Consider the following 18,081-nt stretch of genomic DNA (forward strand, 5'->3'; position numbering starts at 1 on the left):
ATTGGCTATAGGGCCAGCCACACGCATTATAGAGTTGTACGCTGTTGGTGCTTCAGAAATTACCAAGCCCTCTTGGAAAGAGTCCAAGGCGACTCCGTGTGTACCTAATTCTGCTTGGTGTATTGCCAGTGTATTAACTTTTATTTAAATAGAAGGCTAACAAGTAATGTTTATTATTATGTTGGCTGCTGTAAACGGCCCACGCTTAGTATTTTTAAAAGTCAAATATTAGCACTGTGGATCACTTTTTCTGCATTGGCTTTTTATTCTAACGTAGGTGATATGATCAATATTGTGTCATTCAGCCCAAATAACCTCTATCTTTATGAGGACATGGCTAATGTGGTGTGATCATTAAAACCCTCTATTTCCTCTGTGAAATTCTCAGACTCTACAGCCTTGGACACCCTTCTCTCCCACATGGCAACCCACTCCACCCCAATCCTCCTTTGTCATGTGTGTTTTGTTGGGGGATGTTGGATTGGTAAGGTGCCACCTTTTGTATGCAGTCACTTACATAGGTGGCAGGAAATTGGAGAGCTTTTGGAAGCACATCATGGACGATAAGGAGTATTCGGTGACTTGCTCTTACTTTGTAAGGCTTGTCTTTCTTTTTATGAGTTAGGTCCCAGCTCTCAAGATGAGCTGACTTCCTTGATTGGGTACATGAATAAAACAAGTCTTAATGCTTATGAAGTAGCTTGTTTAATTAATCAGCACGGCACTATTAGATATCCAAATTTGATGAAGACGTGCAAGTGAATTGCTCTCTCACATTATCCACAGCCTAGATTGGGGTTTGCCCCAGTCCTATATTTTTAAAATGCAAAGTGTGGCTGGCGGGCTGCTGGAGTTGGCCCAGCTTGGAGGTAATGACATGGTTGTACATGCAGATAGGGTCCTCCGTTCTGAAGCTCTTGGCAGCAAAATATGTCCTCGATGTCCTGGTGTTTGGGTGATCGTTAGGTGGTTGGTGGCCACGTAGCTGGCTGGCTGCATAGCGTTCTTCGGATGAGAGATCCTTCCTGAAATGCTGATCTCTCTTCAGAAGTAGCAGTTTGGAGTACCTTGTGCTCTCAAGTCCTAGGTAAATTGGTCTGTATATTTAAGCATTTAGAGATTACAATGATTTGTATTGCTGGTGCACACGCAAACGTGGAGGCCTGCTTTGGCAACCAGTTTGCCATTAACATGTAAATTTGTTTTTGCATATTCAAGAATTTCCAACACTTCCACTTCTAGGTGTGTATCCCAGAGAAACTCCAGTGCATGCTTTCCAGGGGACAAGCAGAAGGTTTGCAGCGTGGTTCATGATAGCAACAAACTGGCAATGCTTAGATGCCCTTGGATGAGATAGTCAAAGTGTGGAATATTCATACAGTGGAGTGTGATGAACAACAGTGAAAACGAGCAAAGAAAAAGCTTAAAATCATGGATAGATGATCTTAGTAGCCTCATGTTGAGTTGCGGGAAAAACAAATCCCCTGAGACTTGACACAGAGCAATATCCTTTTTTTAAAAAAACGTATTTATTTGTGAGAGAGAGAGAGAGAGAGAGCAAGCACACATGTGAGCATGGGCCCGTATGAGCCAGGAGAAGAAGAGGCAGAGAATCTGAAGCAGGCTCCCCGCTGAGCACAGAGCCCAGTGCAGGGCCAGATCCCATGACCCTGAGATCATGACCTGAGCCAGTACCAGGAGTTGGATGCTTAACCCACTGAGCCACCCAGGTGTCTCCCCCCGCCCCCCAAGAGCAGTACCCTTTTTGTGAAGTTCATAATCGAGCATGCTGAAATAATAGAGCACAAATACATATGCCTAACTTAAAAAATAGTGAAGTGCAGTAGGCAGGAGCATATAGCCAATGCTTTAGTAACTGGTTTGGCTGTGGGTTTATAGGTGTTTTTTTACATTAAACTGAAACAGGAAGACTGAAGTGGGTGGGCGACATTTGGGGAGTCTTCACTTAAAACTTGGAACTTGCTCTGATCTTTGAATGTAATGTTGAAACTCTCCCCTCTCTAGCTCAGAATTTCAGTATTGAAAGTTGTATTTTTATTCAGAAACAGGACGCCGTTTTCAGTTTTATTGCGTCTCCCCCAGAGGCTGTTGTTCCATGTATGTGGTACTTCTGACGCGTTTCCTCTTTGGTGAAACAGCGTTTTATCCGAACAGTCCAAAACCTGTTGAAGTTGACAGGCCAGAAGTTTTCACCTCTTTTCCCGACCCAGCAGCAGAGCATGGGTCAGAGCAGACACACGGGTCTAACCTTAGCATTAGGGAACGTGGAGTGCACGATCAGATCCTGATGATGGTCTTGGAAGTAAAAGCAGTCAGGGCCAATACTCCGTGAGGTCTTATTTATTGAAATTTAAAGGCCTAGTTACTCTCCAGACAACGGGAAGAGGACACAGTGAAGTCAGAGAGTGGAGGTGAAAAAGCAGGGCTCTCTACACAGAGCTGGGGTCGTTAAGGATGACCAGTATTCAGACGTGACTGTCAAGCTGGATTTTGGGGAGGCATTTTAGGTCTTGTGGCTCTTGCTGTCTTCCTTACCTTTTCTCAGAATGACCATCCCGTATTTCCAGTTCTCTGTTGGGTGCTTTTGATGACTGAGGGCACCAGAAGACCAGTCCCAGTAGAAAGAAGAGAAAAAAAGCCAAATAGTCATCCCTTAAATGTCCTTTAATTGACTGTGTATGACTTATGCTGTCGTGGGATGCGTGCCAAACAGTTGTTCGACATTATAGGAATATACTGCCCTGGAGAGAACTGAATGAGGGTCTGCTCTGCTGGCTCACACATGGGGCAGGAGAGGATACGAGAGGGATTTTCCAGCCCCGTGATTTCTCTGGGGAATTGTATCATGAGGTGGTTCGGTCCCTAGATACCCTGGAGTTCTTGGATGACCTTTGGTCGAAAACTTCTTAAAAGGAGCTAGCTCTGATCTTAGTTAAAAGCCATACCTGCATAAGGCCTCAGTGTGCACATCTGTAAAGTGGGGTTTATACTAGATGGTTTCTAAGGCCCCGCCTGTAATTCTGATCAGGAAAGACCATCACCAAACTTCTGATATGTTTTTTGTTTGTTTAAAAGGGAGGCGGGTAGATATGCCTCGGTGATTTAGGCAAGGGGAAACTGCCCCCATGGAAGGAATAATCACCAGCTCTGGGTAACTCTTAGCTGGCCGTAAGCAAAGCCGGCATCAGCTTTGAGGGTTTTTGTGTGGTCTAAGTAACTTAAAGTGTGTAAAGCCCAGGAGGGGCTCATTCAGTGGTTAAGTAACAACTACAAGTAATAGTAAGGGGCATTCTTTTCCCAACTCCCTTGGTTGAATCTGAGGTAACACTTAAATTTAGCATGCGGGTTCTTTGATGGCATGCCACCATCCCCCCCCCCCATTAGAAAGGCATAAAGAGTGGAGTGTGGGACCGTGTTCAGAGCCTGTGTGTTGGACATCATAATTGCCAGCTGCAGTTCAATAGCTTTGAAGAATTGACTTTGAAAATCAAATTGCTTTCTGACAAATGAAGGGAGACGCATGCTCCCGAAGTCATCAGGGCCAGGGAGCTGGCCAGCCTTGTTGGGAGTCCTGCGGTCCTCCCCCCCCCCCCCCCCCCCAGCAGCTGCCAGGCCACAGAGCCTGTTCTGTGACAGATACTCCAGAAACAATGCGGAGAAACAGCTTCTGTGTTATTAGATGAGATGAATTTACGTGCGTGGGGGAGGGCCGCCCGCGTGCCGGGGGCGGGAGGGCGGTGGTGGCCCCCGGCGGTCATCACAGAGGTAATAAAGCACCCTGGGAGCCGGGATTGGAGGGAGGGGAGGGCTGGAGGAGGAGGAGGGGGAGGAGCCCGTGGAGCGAGATTTCTGCAGTGGGCCTGGATCGCTGCCCAGGTCTCCCAGCCAAAAAAACAAATAAAAATAAATAAAAGGCAAGTGCTGAATGGCACAGATTATGATATTAAAAAGGGGCGCCATTGAAAATGTGCACGGACCCCCACCCACCCCCGCTGTGCGCGGGGGTGCACTGTATGCATGGAGGGGGCGGTCTGGCAGACGGGGCACAGACGTGTGGACCATTAAGCTGACCGCCCCCAGTCAGAGGTGTCCGGTCTCCACCCTCCACCTCATCCCCCCCCAGTGTCAGAAATTCTCCAGTAAGGATTTGTCTGCATTGCAGATTGGGGGAATTGCCTGGCCTGGATAGAGAAAAGCTAGTCGCTCCTCTCCGTCCTTTTCCCCCCCTCCTCTCAATTTATCAGGAAGCGGGGGGGGGGGTGAAGCGCGCCCCAGACCCCTCCTCTTCGGGGTTGGGTTCCCTCCCCTGCACATAAATAACCTTCCCTCCCTGGCGCGTCCCCTCCCCCTCCCGGGCCCGGCTGCGCGGCCGTCCTATTGCCGCGCGGAATGTGCACCGCCGCCTGCTTATTACGTACAGGGGAGGATTGTTGACAAGTGCTCTGGAGCCTGCCTCGCCGCGCTCGCCCTCCCTCCTCCCTCCCTCCCTCCCTCCCTCTGTCCTCCTTCCTCTCTGTCTCTCTGCAATGATCCGGCTCTGAGGATGGCTGCTCCACGGGCCTGTCAGGTGCAGTTTTTGGTGGCTTATCTTGAGGAACCTGGGATAGAAGGTCTGTTCCTATAAATAAAATAAAAACCAAATAGCTCTAGGTTTGTTTCCGGCTGCTAGGGCTTTTGTTGGAGAAATAGGCCTTTTGTGGTTTTTCTCCTGCTGGGGTCCTGATTAAATCCATTATGGATGGCAAGGTGCTAGATGGATCTATCTGTCTATCTGTGTGTATAGATAGGAGTATGTGAAAAAGTGTTGTGATTGCTTAATATTAATATTCTTTTAGCTTTGATCTCCTCCCTGGGGGCAGTCGTGGCTCCTAAAAGGCACTGTGGAAATTTACAAGAGAGAATTAATGTCGTTCTTAAAGCATTCAGCTCTGTTGACCATTTTGGCCAAATCTGCAGTTTTAGCCAGGCTGGTATGAATTTAGACGTTTCTCTGGGGACCGAACGCCATCCAGCTATGGCTGGTCCCTTTATTTTATTGCCAGTTGATGTGATCATTTCCCAGCATTTAAAAATAGATGTTTGATTAAAGTTAATTAGTTCATCCTCACCCTCAGCTTTGGTTTCCTTTATCAGCAGCATGCATGGTTTCCTTTCCCTTCATACTTTTGTATCTCTTGTTTTCCTTCCTTGATAGAGGGAGGAAACTGAGGCATGGACGTGGGTACTGGGTGATTCCAGGTCAGCCCTTAAAGCTAGAAACTCCGAGTGCTCTCGATTTTTTTTTTTCCCCTCCCATCTCTCGTGCAGGAATCTGGGTTTGCATTACTGGATGTAAACACAAATGAATTTTAGGAGCCCTCAGTTTAGGTGCCTCTGATCTTTGCAGATTCTGTGGCCGCATTCCTAGAGTTCTGCTTTTTGTGTTGCTTCCCTTAGATTTCAGTATGAGAAAGAACGTTGCTCTGGGAGGTGGTAGGCCTCTCTGAACTTGCTTGCTGTCAGCAGCTTCAAAATTTCTTTTTCTTATTATTTTTTACTTCAGATAGCCCACTTAATCCTTTCTTACTCTGTTCATCTGAAAAGGGGTGTGCAGTTTGATTTGTGAGTGAGGTAATGAGGGCCCTCAGAAACTTCCGTCCCTCCCAGTCCATGCTCCAAACACAAGAGAATTGAGAACTTCTGTGGGGGTCCATTTGTATTGTATGAGGGAGTAAAAGCAGCCAGAGAGGTTTTAGGGTTAAGGGTGTGGCTCTTCTCCACAAATTGTGATGTTAGTCAGGACACAGTATTTGGAGTGGGGCCTGTTTATCAGCACAGACTAGTAGACTAGGAACTTTATGGGGTTTGCTCATCTGAGTTGAAGCCAGCTTTAACTTTGTAGAGACTTGCTAATATTTGAGAGCCCGTGTCTTTTGGTAACTCATCTGTGGGGTAAGTGTAAGTGATGATACTAAGCTTTAAAGATATATACACATGCATATGGCAGTTACTTAAAGGTAGACTATTCCTGGCTCTCTGAGAATATACTGCATAGGTATATGGAAATCTCCCTTGAGAAGTGCAAATCGCATGATTTTGGGGGAAAAAAAAAATCTGATTTTCGCACGTCCGGTTATCTGAACATAAAACTTTGGATGTATTGGTCTCCTTAATCTGTCTCAAAGAATTTCTCCAGAAATGCCCTGTGTTTACCTCTGCTGTGTGTGTGTGACTCCAAGTTCATGCTCTGCAGTGATGCCATTGTTCAGCAGCTCGGTCTCCACACCGGCCTAAATCAAGCATCTGTCTTTAATCCCTTTTCTTCTGAATGTGGAAGGCGGTTTTTGACCTCTGGGGTGTTCAGTACTGGGCCATTTGCACAGTGGAACCTTTTCCTTAGCTGATAGAAGCTTGAGTTGTGTGTCCTAGAGGATTCCAAGGATTCATGCTTTGGATGGATGGTTATAACTAGGGGGCCTGGTGGGCATGCTTTTGACTGGTTTGCCAGCGTCAAATCAATAAGGTATCCGGATGGGGGTTGGGACCCGGAGGAGTTAAGGCCTGGGATGGAGGAGTAATTGATGATCGCATGCAAAAGTAGAGAGAGCTGCGCATTGTGGAGCAGGGTGGGTGTTTCTATTTCAGTGATGATGATGGTGATTACTCTTATTATTCAAGCTACCCTACCTATTGTGATGTTGTAAAATTCATGGTAAGGACGAAGAACGAGGGAAAAGAGGGAGAATGTAAGGAGCAAGAGCCCTTTACCCTAAAGAAGTGAAGGAGTTGTTGCACAATGCCCAGGACAGTTTGCTTGCCACTGTGATCATCACAGTTCCAGTAGCTGCCATGGCTGGTCCAGAAACGAGAGATCCTAGATCGTTCCCACCGGGATTTGTTTGTTTGTTTGTTTTTGGTACCAAATGAAGTCCCACTGTGGCTCTTTGGTGGTGGTTGTCGGAGCCTCTCCATGAGGATTGTTTTCTTTCTTCTTGTGACTCCTGGTCAGGATGTGGGAAGGAGAGGTCTTTTGTCTTTGGGTAGTGCTCACTCGTTTGGGGTTTAGACCGCCAGAGCAGGGCCCGTTTTAGTGTTTGCAGCACTGTGGTCGCCCTTCCTGTGTGTAAATGTGTCTGGTCTGCTGGCTCGCTCCTTTGTGCCTCAAGGTGAGGAAATCCCTTCTGGGCTCAAGGATCCTGTCTCTCTTCCCGCTCGTCCGTCTCAAAGGTAGCCATGTGCTTGATTCCGAAATAAGAAAAAAAGGATGGAATCTGACATTGGCCTTGCCTTCCTGGTGGCCCAACTTTTCCATGTTAATTAATTAGTACTGTGTTAGGTTTTTTTTTTTTTTTTTTTTTTTTTTTTTTTTTTTAGAGAACACCTTTTCCCCAAAAACTTGAGTGTGCATGGGAGCAGCAGATTGCCAAAGAAGGTTTCGTGGGGGATGAGTGATGGTGGGAAACGGTTCCTGGGGCATTATCTGTTTACTTATTGGGTGTTAAGCTAACAAAACCCCCTGTCGTCTCTTTATCTTGGGGGGCTCTTCTGTGGGGTCATTGGGGTTATTTTTGTCTTCCATGTTCTTGGATGAAATGGGACATCTCCATAGCTGGTGGAGAGTAGACAAAGGAGAGCCCTATCTGCTCAGGGGCCGTTCTCCTGAGGGAAGGGATAATTATTTTCTATAAGCCGAGGTATTCAACCCACTTTCATTTGTGCTCTGTTGACCATGAGTGTGGCAGTGACATCATGCCTCGAGACTGTCATTTGTTCTCGTCCACCTCAGCGCTTTGATGTGGGGAGGATGTCCGCGGACCAGCCTGGGCTTAGCCTCGCAGACCTCTCTGCCCTGCCCACCCCCTTCCCTGGAACCCGGGGATCGATCCAGCAGCTTAGCTGCTGACCCGCGTGTGTACAGTTGGGTTCGGACTCTGTGTTCTTGTTGAACCTGCGAGGCTGGCCCAAGCCGGATTTTCCCTGGCATCCCAGAGGAAAAAAAAAAAAATCCACAGATTTTTCTTTAAAAATTTGAGTGAAACATAGACTTTATTTTTGACTAGCAATGGCAGCAGACTATGCATTCTGAATATCTGGGAGAAGGTCCTACCTCAACCAAGGGGGCTGTTGTGGTAATTTTTCTCTCAACTCAAAGTGCGGCAGCCATCCCCATCCCCCAGCACGCACGCACACACACACACACACACAGCAGCTGAAAATGAAAGCTCTCTTTGGATGCTTGACTGTTTAATATGTAATGTGATACCTTGTCTCACAGTGACGGGGTGACAGACGGGCATTGGCTGTATAATACAGAATTACCTTTTGTGCGTCTCTTCCACAACAAAGCCAAATACATCGACTCTCCTAATATGCTAATACGTTTGGTGTGCTCCAGATGTTTTGGAAGCTAGGGAATCACTTCAAAGCTCTCCTTATTTTTTCCCTTCTCTTTCACCCGTCTTTGGGCACTGCTTTTTGTGAAACACAGGGGTTCGATTTTTTTTCCCTTTGGTTTTGTATTCTGTCATGTGCGGATAGCTAATGGGAGGGCTGGTGAAACTTCTTTGTGTCTAAAACATGAAATTAGAAGGGCTGCACATTCTAAGTGTGTGTGTGTGTGTGTGTGTGTGTGTGTGTGTGTGTGTGTCCCCGTCCGTCCCAGCGTTAGAAAAGGATTCCCTTCTCTCTCTCTCGACACCAGTGTTCTGAAATCTGTAGTTCTCATCAGTTGCTTAAGCTGGAGTTCTGGAGCTAATGGGATCCTTGGCCTTGTTTGTATCCCTCCCCACCCCCCACCCCCTTTATGTGAAGGCAGGAGGGAAATCATGGTCCTACATCTGCAGTCTTCCAAGGACAGGGATTCTTACCCAGTGCCGCCACTGCTGTTCCAGGCTTAGAAAAGAAGCCAGTTTTGGTGTGTTGCCTTGAATGGAAAGCCTTTTCATTTCTTGCTAATTTGGGAGATGGGCTGCAAGGCCCCGGAGTGTGATGGCCCGGTTCTGTTGTACTGGATTCTTTGGGGATTCTCAGCCTGTGAGGACCGGCACTGCTGCCCGGTGGTGGCCCAGTGGTCTCAGGCCTGGGACACATTGCCCTTTTCCACCGCTGGTGGCTAGCCAAGGTTGCAGGCAGTCCCCAAGCTGCCTTCCCCCGCAGTGGTTTGGAATTTTCAGCTCATATTTATTGCTTTTGTGAGAGACAATAGACGTGGTTTAATTTAAGTTCAACCTCCTGAATATTAATAGAGGGGAACAAATGCTCATGTGGGGAGAACGGGATCTTTGGGCCATTCGATTTTCTCCGTTTAACCTCCTCTCCCAAGGAAGGTTCGTGGTGATCGGGGGAGGGGTTTGGGAAAATAAAATCAGCTCATGTGTTAGAAGGAGGGGACGCTGTTCCGTTAGTTTTCATCGACTAAAAATAATAATTCAAAAAATTGATGGCAGGGCTTTGTTAGGGAGAAGAAAAGGCAACACACACGTGCTTGTCTAATGTTCTGATAATGGCTCTTCTGCCCTGTGCCGTCCTCTTCTGTCTTGCTGACCCGGCTCTTCTGGATTGGGGAGGCAGTATGATTTGGATTAAAACATTGAAAATGAAATGGGGTAGCCAGTACACCAAGGTGTGAGAGTGGACTGGGGTGGGGGGGAGCTGGGTGGAGGTGGGCACATGTCTGTCCAATCCTGTTGACTGTCTCACTGAAAATAAATGTACGTGTTCTCTGTACAGGATGGGGTACTCAAACTGAAAGAGCAGATTGCATGCAGAACAAATGGGTCTTGCTCCCCTTACAGAGGCAGTGGAAAGCTGAGCTCCTTCAGTTGGCATTGACAGGCTATCAGTTCCCTCTCTATGGGCCCCAGTTTTCCTAATCTGGAAAGCAAAATCAGACTTCTGTCTTAGAGTTCAGGTGACCGTCCTTGTTAATCGTCGGAATGGGGGCAACTTTGGAGTTCTCCGAAGAGCTGTTAGTCTGGTGAGGGCTTGGGACCGTGGACGCACTACTAGCAGTCGTTTTTTCTGTAGCTTAGCCACGCCTTGATGTCGCTTCATAGCATCCTGCCCACTGCCGTCTCACCAGCGAGCTTCAGTGAGCTCACGCCGTGTCAATTCACGTTCCCTCTTCCCTTGTAAATTTCACAATCCAGTTTCCCTGAATTTGCACTTTGGACAGTCGACTTCTTGGGGGAGGGTGGTGGGGAACATCCTATGCCTTTTTACATTGATGCCTCTTAGATATGAACCCCCCCCCCCCCCCGGCCACGTGTTACTTTTTTTTCTCTGAATTTGTCATTAGCCGACTCCTTAGAGCTTTGTGATTAAGTCGTTTAAGTCATCGTCTTTGCCTTCACAAAATCCCTGAGAAAAGGTAGAAGAATGCGCCCCGTAGAACTTTGGGGTTGGATGCCTTATTTTCATTTAGGTCGTCATGGGTGATGCACTTGCCTGAGCTTCCTAGTGTCTTAGAGCTCTAGGTCTCCTGCCAGCTTGAACCTGGCTTTGCCCTCCAGTCGTGGCTCTCAAAATGTGGTTCCCCGGACCAGCCAAGGCCGCGTCACATCACGTGGGAGCTTGTTAGAATAGGGCAGACTGGGGGTGATGAAGTCTAGGGGACTGTGTTCGGACAGGTGATTCTCTTCATGCTCACGTTTGAGAATGACTGCCCTATAATCGGCAGAGATGATTCTCGCCAGAAGGGCAGGAGTGTAGCTTGTCACTGAATAGCTTCACTCTTCTCTGCTCGCTCACTCACTAGCTGCTTACTCATGCAGCAAATACGGACGATCTTGTTATGTACCGAACGGTACAGTAGTGTTTCTGCCCAGGCTTCACCTAACACTACATGGTCCTTGCTTGTTTCCTCCTTGATCAAAAACACAGCTTCAAAACAACCCCCTACTCTACTTCACTACCACCATCCCCCTGTTCCGTGGTGGTGGTGTGCTGGCCACCAGTGTGCTGCCTTCACTGATTCACATTTCACTCTGTCCCGTCGTCTCCCCACCCCCATCACTTTTTCCTTCCCCTCCAAAGTGCAAGGTTTCTTCTTTGCACTTACTAACTGAGCCACCCATGTGTGCTTGTCGATCTACCGCCTCGCTGGAATTAGGTTTTGTTTGATTTTTGCCTGTATCCCCAGGGCCCTGGCATATGGTGGGTGTTAGGAAAATGAACAGATGATAAAAATTTCAAAAATTAAAAAAAAAAAAAAAAAGCCTGGATGAACTCCCATTCCCTCCCTCCTCTCTTGCTTTATTCTCCTGTTTGTACTTACGGACTATTGGAAAATGTGAACCCAACCAAGAGTAAGCTTATACTTATGATGCCTCTCTTTCTCTCTCTCATTAATTTTACATGTGGTTCTGTAATCAGAGTTCTCATTTTGAACTGCCCAACCTTTTCAAGTGTGGCCATTCACCTGTCTCCTCTTTACATTTCTGACTTCTCTCCCTGGCCCGGTTTCTTCTTCTCTGAGTATCGCCTGTATGCATCCTTCTGTTTTCCGTAGGCTTTCTCCTCACCCTATGACCTTACTAAGGTGCTCTATGTCACTTTATGTACTTAATACCTATGCATTATGCAGGTTTAGTTGTCTAGAGCTTCATTAAATAATCTAAAGCCAGCGAAGATGAATTTTTCATATAAGTTGACTCCACCCCAAGGATACATCCAAAATGTTTCAAAAATTAATCAATATAAAATTACCGGATGTTTAGTTTTTCAGTTGATTAAAAATAATTCATTTCCGGGGCGCCTGGGTGGCACAGCGGTTAGGCGTCTGCCTTCGGCTCAGGGCGTGATCCCGGCGTTACGGGATCGAGCCCCACATCAGGCTCCTCCACTGTGAGCCTGCTTCTTCCTCTCCCACTCCCCCTGCTTGTGTTCCCTCTCTCGCTGGCTATCTCTATCCTGTCGAATAAATAAATAAAAAAATCTTAAAAAAAAATAATTCATTTCCTTCCCCGCACTATATTTCAGATGCTCAGTAGCTACATGTGATTGGGCGCCTGGGTGGCTCGGGCAGTTAAGCATCCGACTCTTGGTTTTGGCTCAGGTCATGATCTCAGGTTGTGAGATCAAGCCCCGAGTGGGGCTCTGTGCTGGGTGTGGAGCCTGCTTAAGATTCTCTCTCCCGGGGCGCCTGGGTAGCGCAGTCATTAAGCGTCTGCCTTTGGCTCAGGGCGTGATCCCGGTGTTCCGGGATCGAGTCCCACATCGGGCTCCTCCGCTGGGAGCCTGCTTCTTCCTCTCCCACTCCCCCTGCTTGTGTTCCCCCTCTCTCTGGCTGTCCCTCTGTCACATAAATAAATAAAATCTTAAAAAAAAAGATTCTCTCTCCCCCTCTCCCTCTGTCCCATCCCCCCACCTCAAAAAAAACAAAACAAAAAACAAAAAAAACACACGTTAAAAAAAAGAACTGCATATGACTGATAGCCCCAGTAGTGGGTAGCACGGACCATACCTCTACCTTTAGACTGTGACTTCCATACAGTTCATGTCTCTTTTGGGCCTCACAGTGTAAATTGCCCATGTTTTCTCTTTCTTGGGGAAGTTGTGTATGTTTTCACTTCTGTTTTGCAGTCCTGACTCCTGAAAGCCGCACGTCTGAGTGATTGCGGCGGGCTTTATTTATCGCATCACAGTAGATTTCCAACGTTGTGGTTTCCTCATCCTCAGAAAGGATGGGAAAACACAGAAGCGCATGCATAAATAGGCCGAGTCTCAGGGTTGGGTTACCTTATACCACGTTCTTTCAGACGACTTTACCAAACAGGTAGAATCTTGTTTCCTATATGTTTCGTCCACTAGTCGGAACCACTCTTAAGTGTTGGAAGCAGAAAGGGATTTAAGACAGGGAATTAAGTGCCTACAACATTGGTGGACACGTTGGAAGGATGAAAATCAAGGGGCCACACTATAATTTGGCTTTGCTTAAAATTAAAAGCCAAGCACTGTGGCTGTGAAAACCTAGGTCCCGGGCAGGCATTCTTGTGGGTTCCCAGCTTCTGATGCCCATGAGGCTGCTGATGAGACCGAGAAATTGGGGCCTAGTCGCTGCGGACACTTGCGTTGGGGCGAGCTTCCCATCGGTAGGACTTAAATCATGTCCGGAGCCCTAGATGCAAGAGCGTCTCAGTGCTACAAGACCGCCCAGGCTTTTATTCCACCATCGCCCATTACTGGGGCCTCCATGCTTATTAAAATACTTACAGTAACACTTAGCACAGGTCCTTCCCTGGGACCTTTCTCCAGTTCGGCTACTTAACAGGACATCCTGGGGCCCCAAGACTCCTTCTTTTGCATGGTGTCGTCATATATGCAGTCCTAGAGAGGCCTTCTCCTTTGAGACCATCAAAGGCAATGTGACTGTCTGATATAACAGATTACTATGAAGAGGAAATTGTGTAGTAGGATTTCTGGTTAATAACTTAAGCTATGGCTCCAAAATAATGCTTTCTCTTGTCTGGTTCCTGAAGGCAGTTCCAAAAGATTTCCATATTTTTGTTGTTGTTGTTTTTTTTAAGATTTATTTTAAAGTTGTCTCTCCACCCCACGTGGGGCTCAAACTCACAACCCTGAGAACAAGAGTTGCACGCTCCCCCCACCGAGCCAGCCAGGCGCCCCAGGAGTTCAGTATTTCTAGCGTCCATCTATTAGCCTTTGAAGGTTAACTAGTTTGAATTGGTAATACACGAGTGCCTTTCTTCCTAGGCCAAGTCCTGAAAGATGTTTACGTATTTCAATAAGACCCCGGCAAAGTATATTATGGTTGCAAAATCCTGCCTGCGTTTCTTACTGTTGAAATGATTTCCTAGGCCTCACGTAGGATGAGGTGTCCCGCTCAAAAGGGGGATATGTACCTTCTAATCCTCTTCTTTCCAAATTCTGGTCCGGCCTCATCAGCCATGGTGTAGGGGTAACTGTGGTAAAGTGCTACTTCCTGATGTCATGTGTTTTAAGTCTTTGTCCCCTTTTCTCACCTGTAGGGCTCCTTGGTAATGGCCAGTCTAAGGGATTAGGACCAGCGTCAGAACAGTCAGAGAATGAGAAGGACGATGCATCCCAAGTGTCCTCTACTAGCAACGATGTTAGTTCTTCAGATTTTGAAGAAGGGCCGTCGAGGAAAAGGTTAGTACCCAAGGCTGAAAATGCTGGCGCCTTAAACCTGGGACGCCAGTGTTTCCCACAGGGGAGCCAACTCAGGCCCACCCACCCACCCAGTCTCCTGGTTTTCGTAGAGGAGCCAGGGTTCTGGATGTTCTGTATCACAGGTCCTGGTTTCCAAACTTTGTCCACTAATTGTCACTCAAAACGAACATACCGGAAAATGCCGTGGGCCAAACAGAGCCCGTTCCTGCCCTGAGCATTGGCCACAGGGTTGCCAACTTGTAACTCCTGTCTTCTCTGATCATTTTAAGTGACTCTCCTCAATTTCTGGAGTCAATTCGATGGTATGTAGCCATGTCTGAAGAGAGCTGTTCCTAAAACTGTTGAAGAATTAAATGCGATGTTTCTGAACAGTGTTCCTTCCCAGGAAAACAGAACGGCGTGGTGTTTAGCCCCGGCGGAAGTGGAGGGAATCGTTCATAAAACTTCTAATTTACCAGCTTTTTTTTGTTTTTTGTTTTTGTTTTTTTTTTTTAAATAACTTTCTTAAATAAGCTTGAGTTTGATAGGGAAGTTGGCTATGGGAGTTTGATAAGTTTGTGGCTTCACGGTCAAACTGTGGCAGTCGACATTATATAATGCTGCTTTTAATGGGGTGTTTATAAAACCTCTTGCTGGTCATCTGCCTGATTTCATACCTCAGGTTGTGCTCCCCACCTCCCACCCCATCTAGAAATGATATTCCATTTCCAGTTTTGTTTTTTGTTTTTTTTTCTTTTTTTCCGTTCTCATACTCGAGGTTTTCCTGGATGACTAGGTTAGTGACTTTTTCTTAGAACCTGGTGGTTTGAGAGGTTGGGGAAAAGAAAAAAAAAAATCCCTTGGCCTGGCTGCTGCTGTGTACTCTTTCTCCAGAATTCTAGTTACCTTATGGAAATTGTCTAGATGTGTGTTATGTAATGACGTACGGAGTATAGTGGAAATTAAGAGGAAAGGATTGGCTTCGCCATACATTAGGTATTTTGAGATCCTTACCAGAACCATACTTCGGTCTGAAATTTGAGACGGTAGCTCAGTCGTTTATTTTCCTCCATCATGCCATGTCTTTCTTCATTTAGAAAACCCAGAATACAGTTTTCTCTTAATTCTCAGCGCTGTGTCTCAGAAGAGGTCTCAGATCTGTTGTTAGTCAGCAAGCATATGGACGAAGAGTCTCTGGCAATGTCCTGGGCCTTGTAGGTTACTATCTTTTAAAGACCCTTGGGTGAGTGTCTCAGTGACAAGTCTGTCATGTTGCAGATACTCGCCACAAACATTCGCTCGGTCCCAGTTGGAGAAATGCACCCTCACAAGAGAGGGAAGTTGAGGATGTGTGTAGAAATCCCATCAGGGAATAGGTTGGAACCTGTAATGATGTTGTCCATGCTTCCAGACGTGGGCGGGTGGTCATGTATCTGCCATCATCTTTTATCTCCCATTTGGGGATCAAAATTCTGAGTGTGGTTGGAAATGTCTGCACCTGGTCCTTGAGCTGCATGGCTATCAATTCTCCCCGCCCCCAAAGATCCCACCAGTACGGGGGTGTGATGACCAGCATCTCTACGGCTTCGTTCTCTTGGGGTGGGGGGGATGCTGGCCCTTTGTCCTGGACTCCCGGTAGTGCCTTTCTTAGTTTTCAGTGCTACTGGCTTCCTCTTTGCAGGCTGCTGTGTTGGTGTGGGGCAGCTGTGTGCACATCGGTCTTTGACTTTTGTCTCCAGACAGTGGGAGAGAGAAATTTTGTTCAGGATGAATCTAAGGAAAACGTAACCATTTTTAATCTGCTTTAATTAGTGTGCCAAGTACCTTGTTTTACTGAATTAAGGATTCATAGCAGCATTTTATTTGGTTACAGTCACACTCTGCTAGGGAAATCCATCAGGGGCATAACCTAGGTTATGGTTTGACAGGTTGGGCTGGATTGAGGGCTGGTCTGGGGTGGCCTGGAGTTAACACGAGGAGTGCTTTGTAGTTTACAAGTAGGGAAGTTAGGGCTAAAATTTCTTGCAGTCTTGTAGGGTACATTACAAATACAAAATAATAACTTTTATTTTTTTTTAAACCTTTAGAGAGGAAGGGCGGAGGAGAGGGAGAGAAACAATTTTCTTAAGTAGGCTGCATGCCCGGTGCAGAGCTGGATGGCGGCTTGGTCTCACGACCTATGATCATGACCTGAGCCAAAATCAAGAGTTGGACGCTTAACTGACTGAGCCACTCAGGTGCCCCCAAAATAAAATCTTTTCATACTTTCTGGGTCTTAAAGAGCTCATTTGTTTTGATCTTTCGTTGGTATTTAGCATAAATAATTTGGTATGAACCCCGCCTTCTAATTAATGCATGTTGTTAGAACTGAAATCTGAATACCTAGCGCTTTGTCAGTGCCTTGCCAGACTGAGTGGTCAGCCTCCTTCAACTTAGGTGTGTTAGACCTTTCCTCATAAGCTGATGGGGTGTCCTGTCCCTGCTGATGACAATGTCAAACCCAGAGAAACTACCTAAAGTGGTTATTTCAAAATGTTACTTAGAGCACTGTTGATGAGACTCTGCTTTTAACTCGTGTCTACAATTCGCTGAGCCTCGTGTATATACACCCGGGAGGAGCGTAACTTGTGATTGACCCCTTGTGTTCTTGGTAGGCATTTAGACTGTGTGGGACAAAACCCTGAATCCTAAAGTTCCAGGGCCATGATTTAGGTCTTTGCTCTGGACCGAGCATTCTACATTCTTTAGGAATTGGTAGCCATTCTCGTAAAGTTCATTGCCCTTGCTAGATAGATGGTTTTTAGGATATTACCAGTTAATTTGCCTTTTCTCTCGGGACTGGAGGAAAGAGGGAATTTGTGTTTGACTTTTGTAAGAAAAATTAAAATAAGAGGTGCAGACTGTGCAAGTCTTAGACCATTGCCTTGAGTTTCCAACCTGGAAATCAAATCAATTTCATTTTCTGATGATGCCTGTCATGTGTTTTGTTAAGTCTTTAGTCCAAACAACTTGTGTGTTTGCAAAGTGTTATTTTCCTATGGGAAACCCCCCTGAGCTATGTTTGGCCCTGTGTACTTGCTGCCATTGGTTGTACTTGACGTCGGGGATTTTTTTTTTTTTGGCATACAGAAAGCAGTAGAATCCAGAGTACTGTAGCGTTTATTTTTCTTTTTTGAGGCAAAAATGAAAGTTATCTTTTTACCTAGCCATTAAAAGGAAATCCTCTGAAATCTTTGTCTACTCTTTGTGAAAGGAAGAGCCACTCTTCTGTACAAGCTCTTTGCCTGTTTGGTGGCCACAACATCCCAGCCACTGGAGATCTGGAGGAGTCCATGCTGGTGTTCCTAGGTGTCGATTTTCCTTTGTATTATTATTTTTATTATCATCATTATCATTGGGATAAATGATATTTAAAAAATTCTACATTAAGGTAATGTCACTGTTCAAATGAAAACATTATAGGGACTTTGAGCCTGTAATCAGCTCCTTCTGAATTTGATGGTGGCCATGCCTAACTCCTTACCCTCATCATCCTGTTACACTGACACTACCCCTGCCCATCCTGTTACACTTGGCTTGTCTAAAACTCGTGTTTCCTGCAAGAGATATTGAAGTATTTTCAGAAACCAGAAGGGACAGATTCTGTCAATTGTGGATACACTGAGAAACTCCACAGTGATGGTTATGGGCGTATGGATTACCTGTTCGGCTGGTAGAAAGGAAGGTGGCATACAAAGTTGGTGTGACAGTGTACTTTTGTTGATTTATTGATTTGTTTATTTATTATTTAGAGCAAGTGTGAGTCTGAGGAAGGGAGGAGCAGAGGCAGGGGCAGAGGGAGAAAGAAAAGCTCAAGCAGGCTCTGTGCCCAGTGCGGAGCCCGACGCAGGGCTCAATCTCACAACCCTGAGATCATGACCAGAGCTGAAATGAAGAGTCAGCCACTTAACT

General features: G+C 46.4%; 1 protein-coding gene across 3 annotated transcripts in view; it reads left to right on the forward strand.

Annotated features, from left to right (window-relative positions):
* Positions 1 to 18,081, forward strand: part of JARID2 (jumonji and AT-rich interaction domain containing 2) — a 252,396-nt gene that overhangs the window by 134,350 nt on the left and 99,965 nt on the right. The window contains exons 1-2 of one of the 3 annotated variants that reach the window (XM_045811687.2): positions 4,489 to 4,631; positions 13,989 to 14,130. The exons of 1 other annotated variant lie outside the window; for it this stretch is intronic. In XM_045811687.2, the coding sequence (XP_045667643.2) occupies positions 4,565 to 4,631; positions 13,989 to 14,130 (209 nt within the window). In that variant the 5' untranslated portion in view covers positions 4,489 to 4,564. Of the gene's footprint in view, positions 1 to 4,488; positions 4,632 to 13,988; positions 14,131 to 18,081 lie in introns of those variants that run through there. One more of the 3 variants, XM_045811686.2, reaches the window with a different exon arrangement.

The sequence above is a fragment of the Ursus americanus genome, chromosome 32 (genome assembly GCF_024610735.1).
Source record: "Ursus americanus isolate L20-20 chromosome 32, mUrsAme1.1.p, whole genome shotgun sequence".
Lineage (NCBI taxonomy): Eukaryota > Metazoa > Chordata > Mammalia > Carnivora > Ursidae > Ursus > Ursus americanus.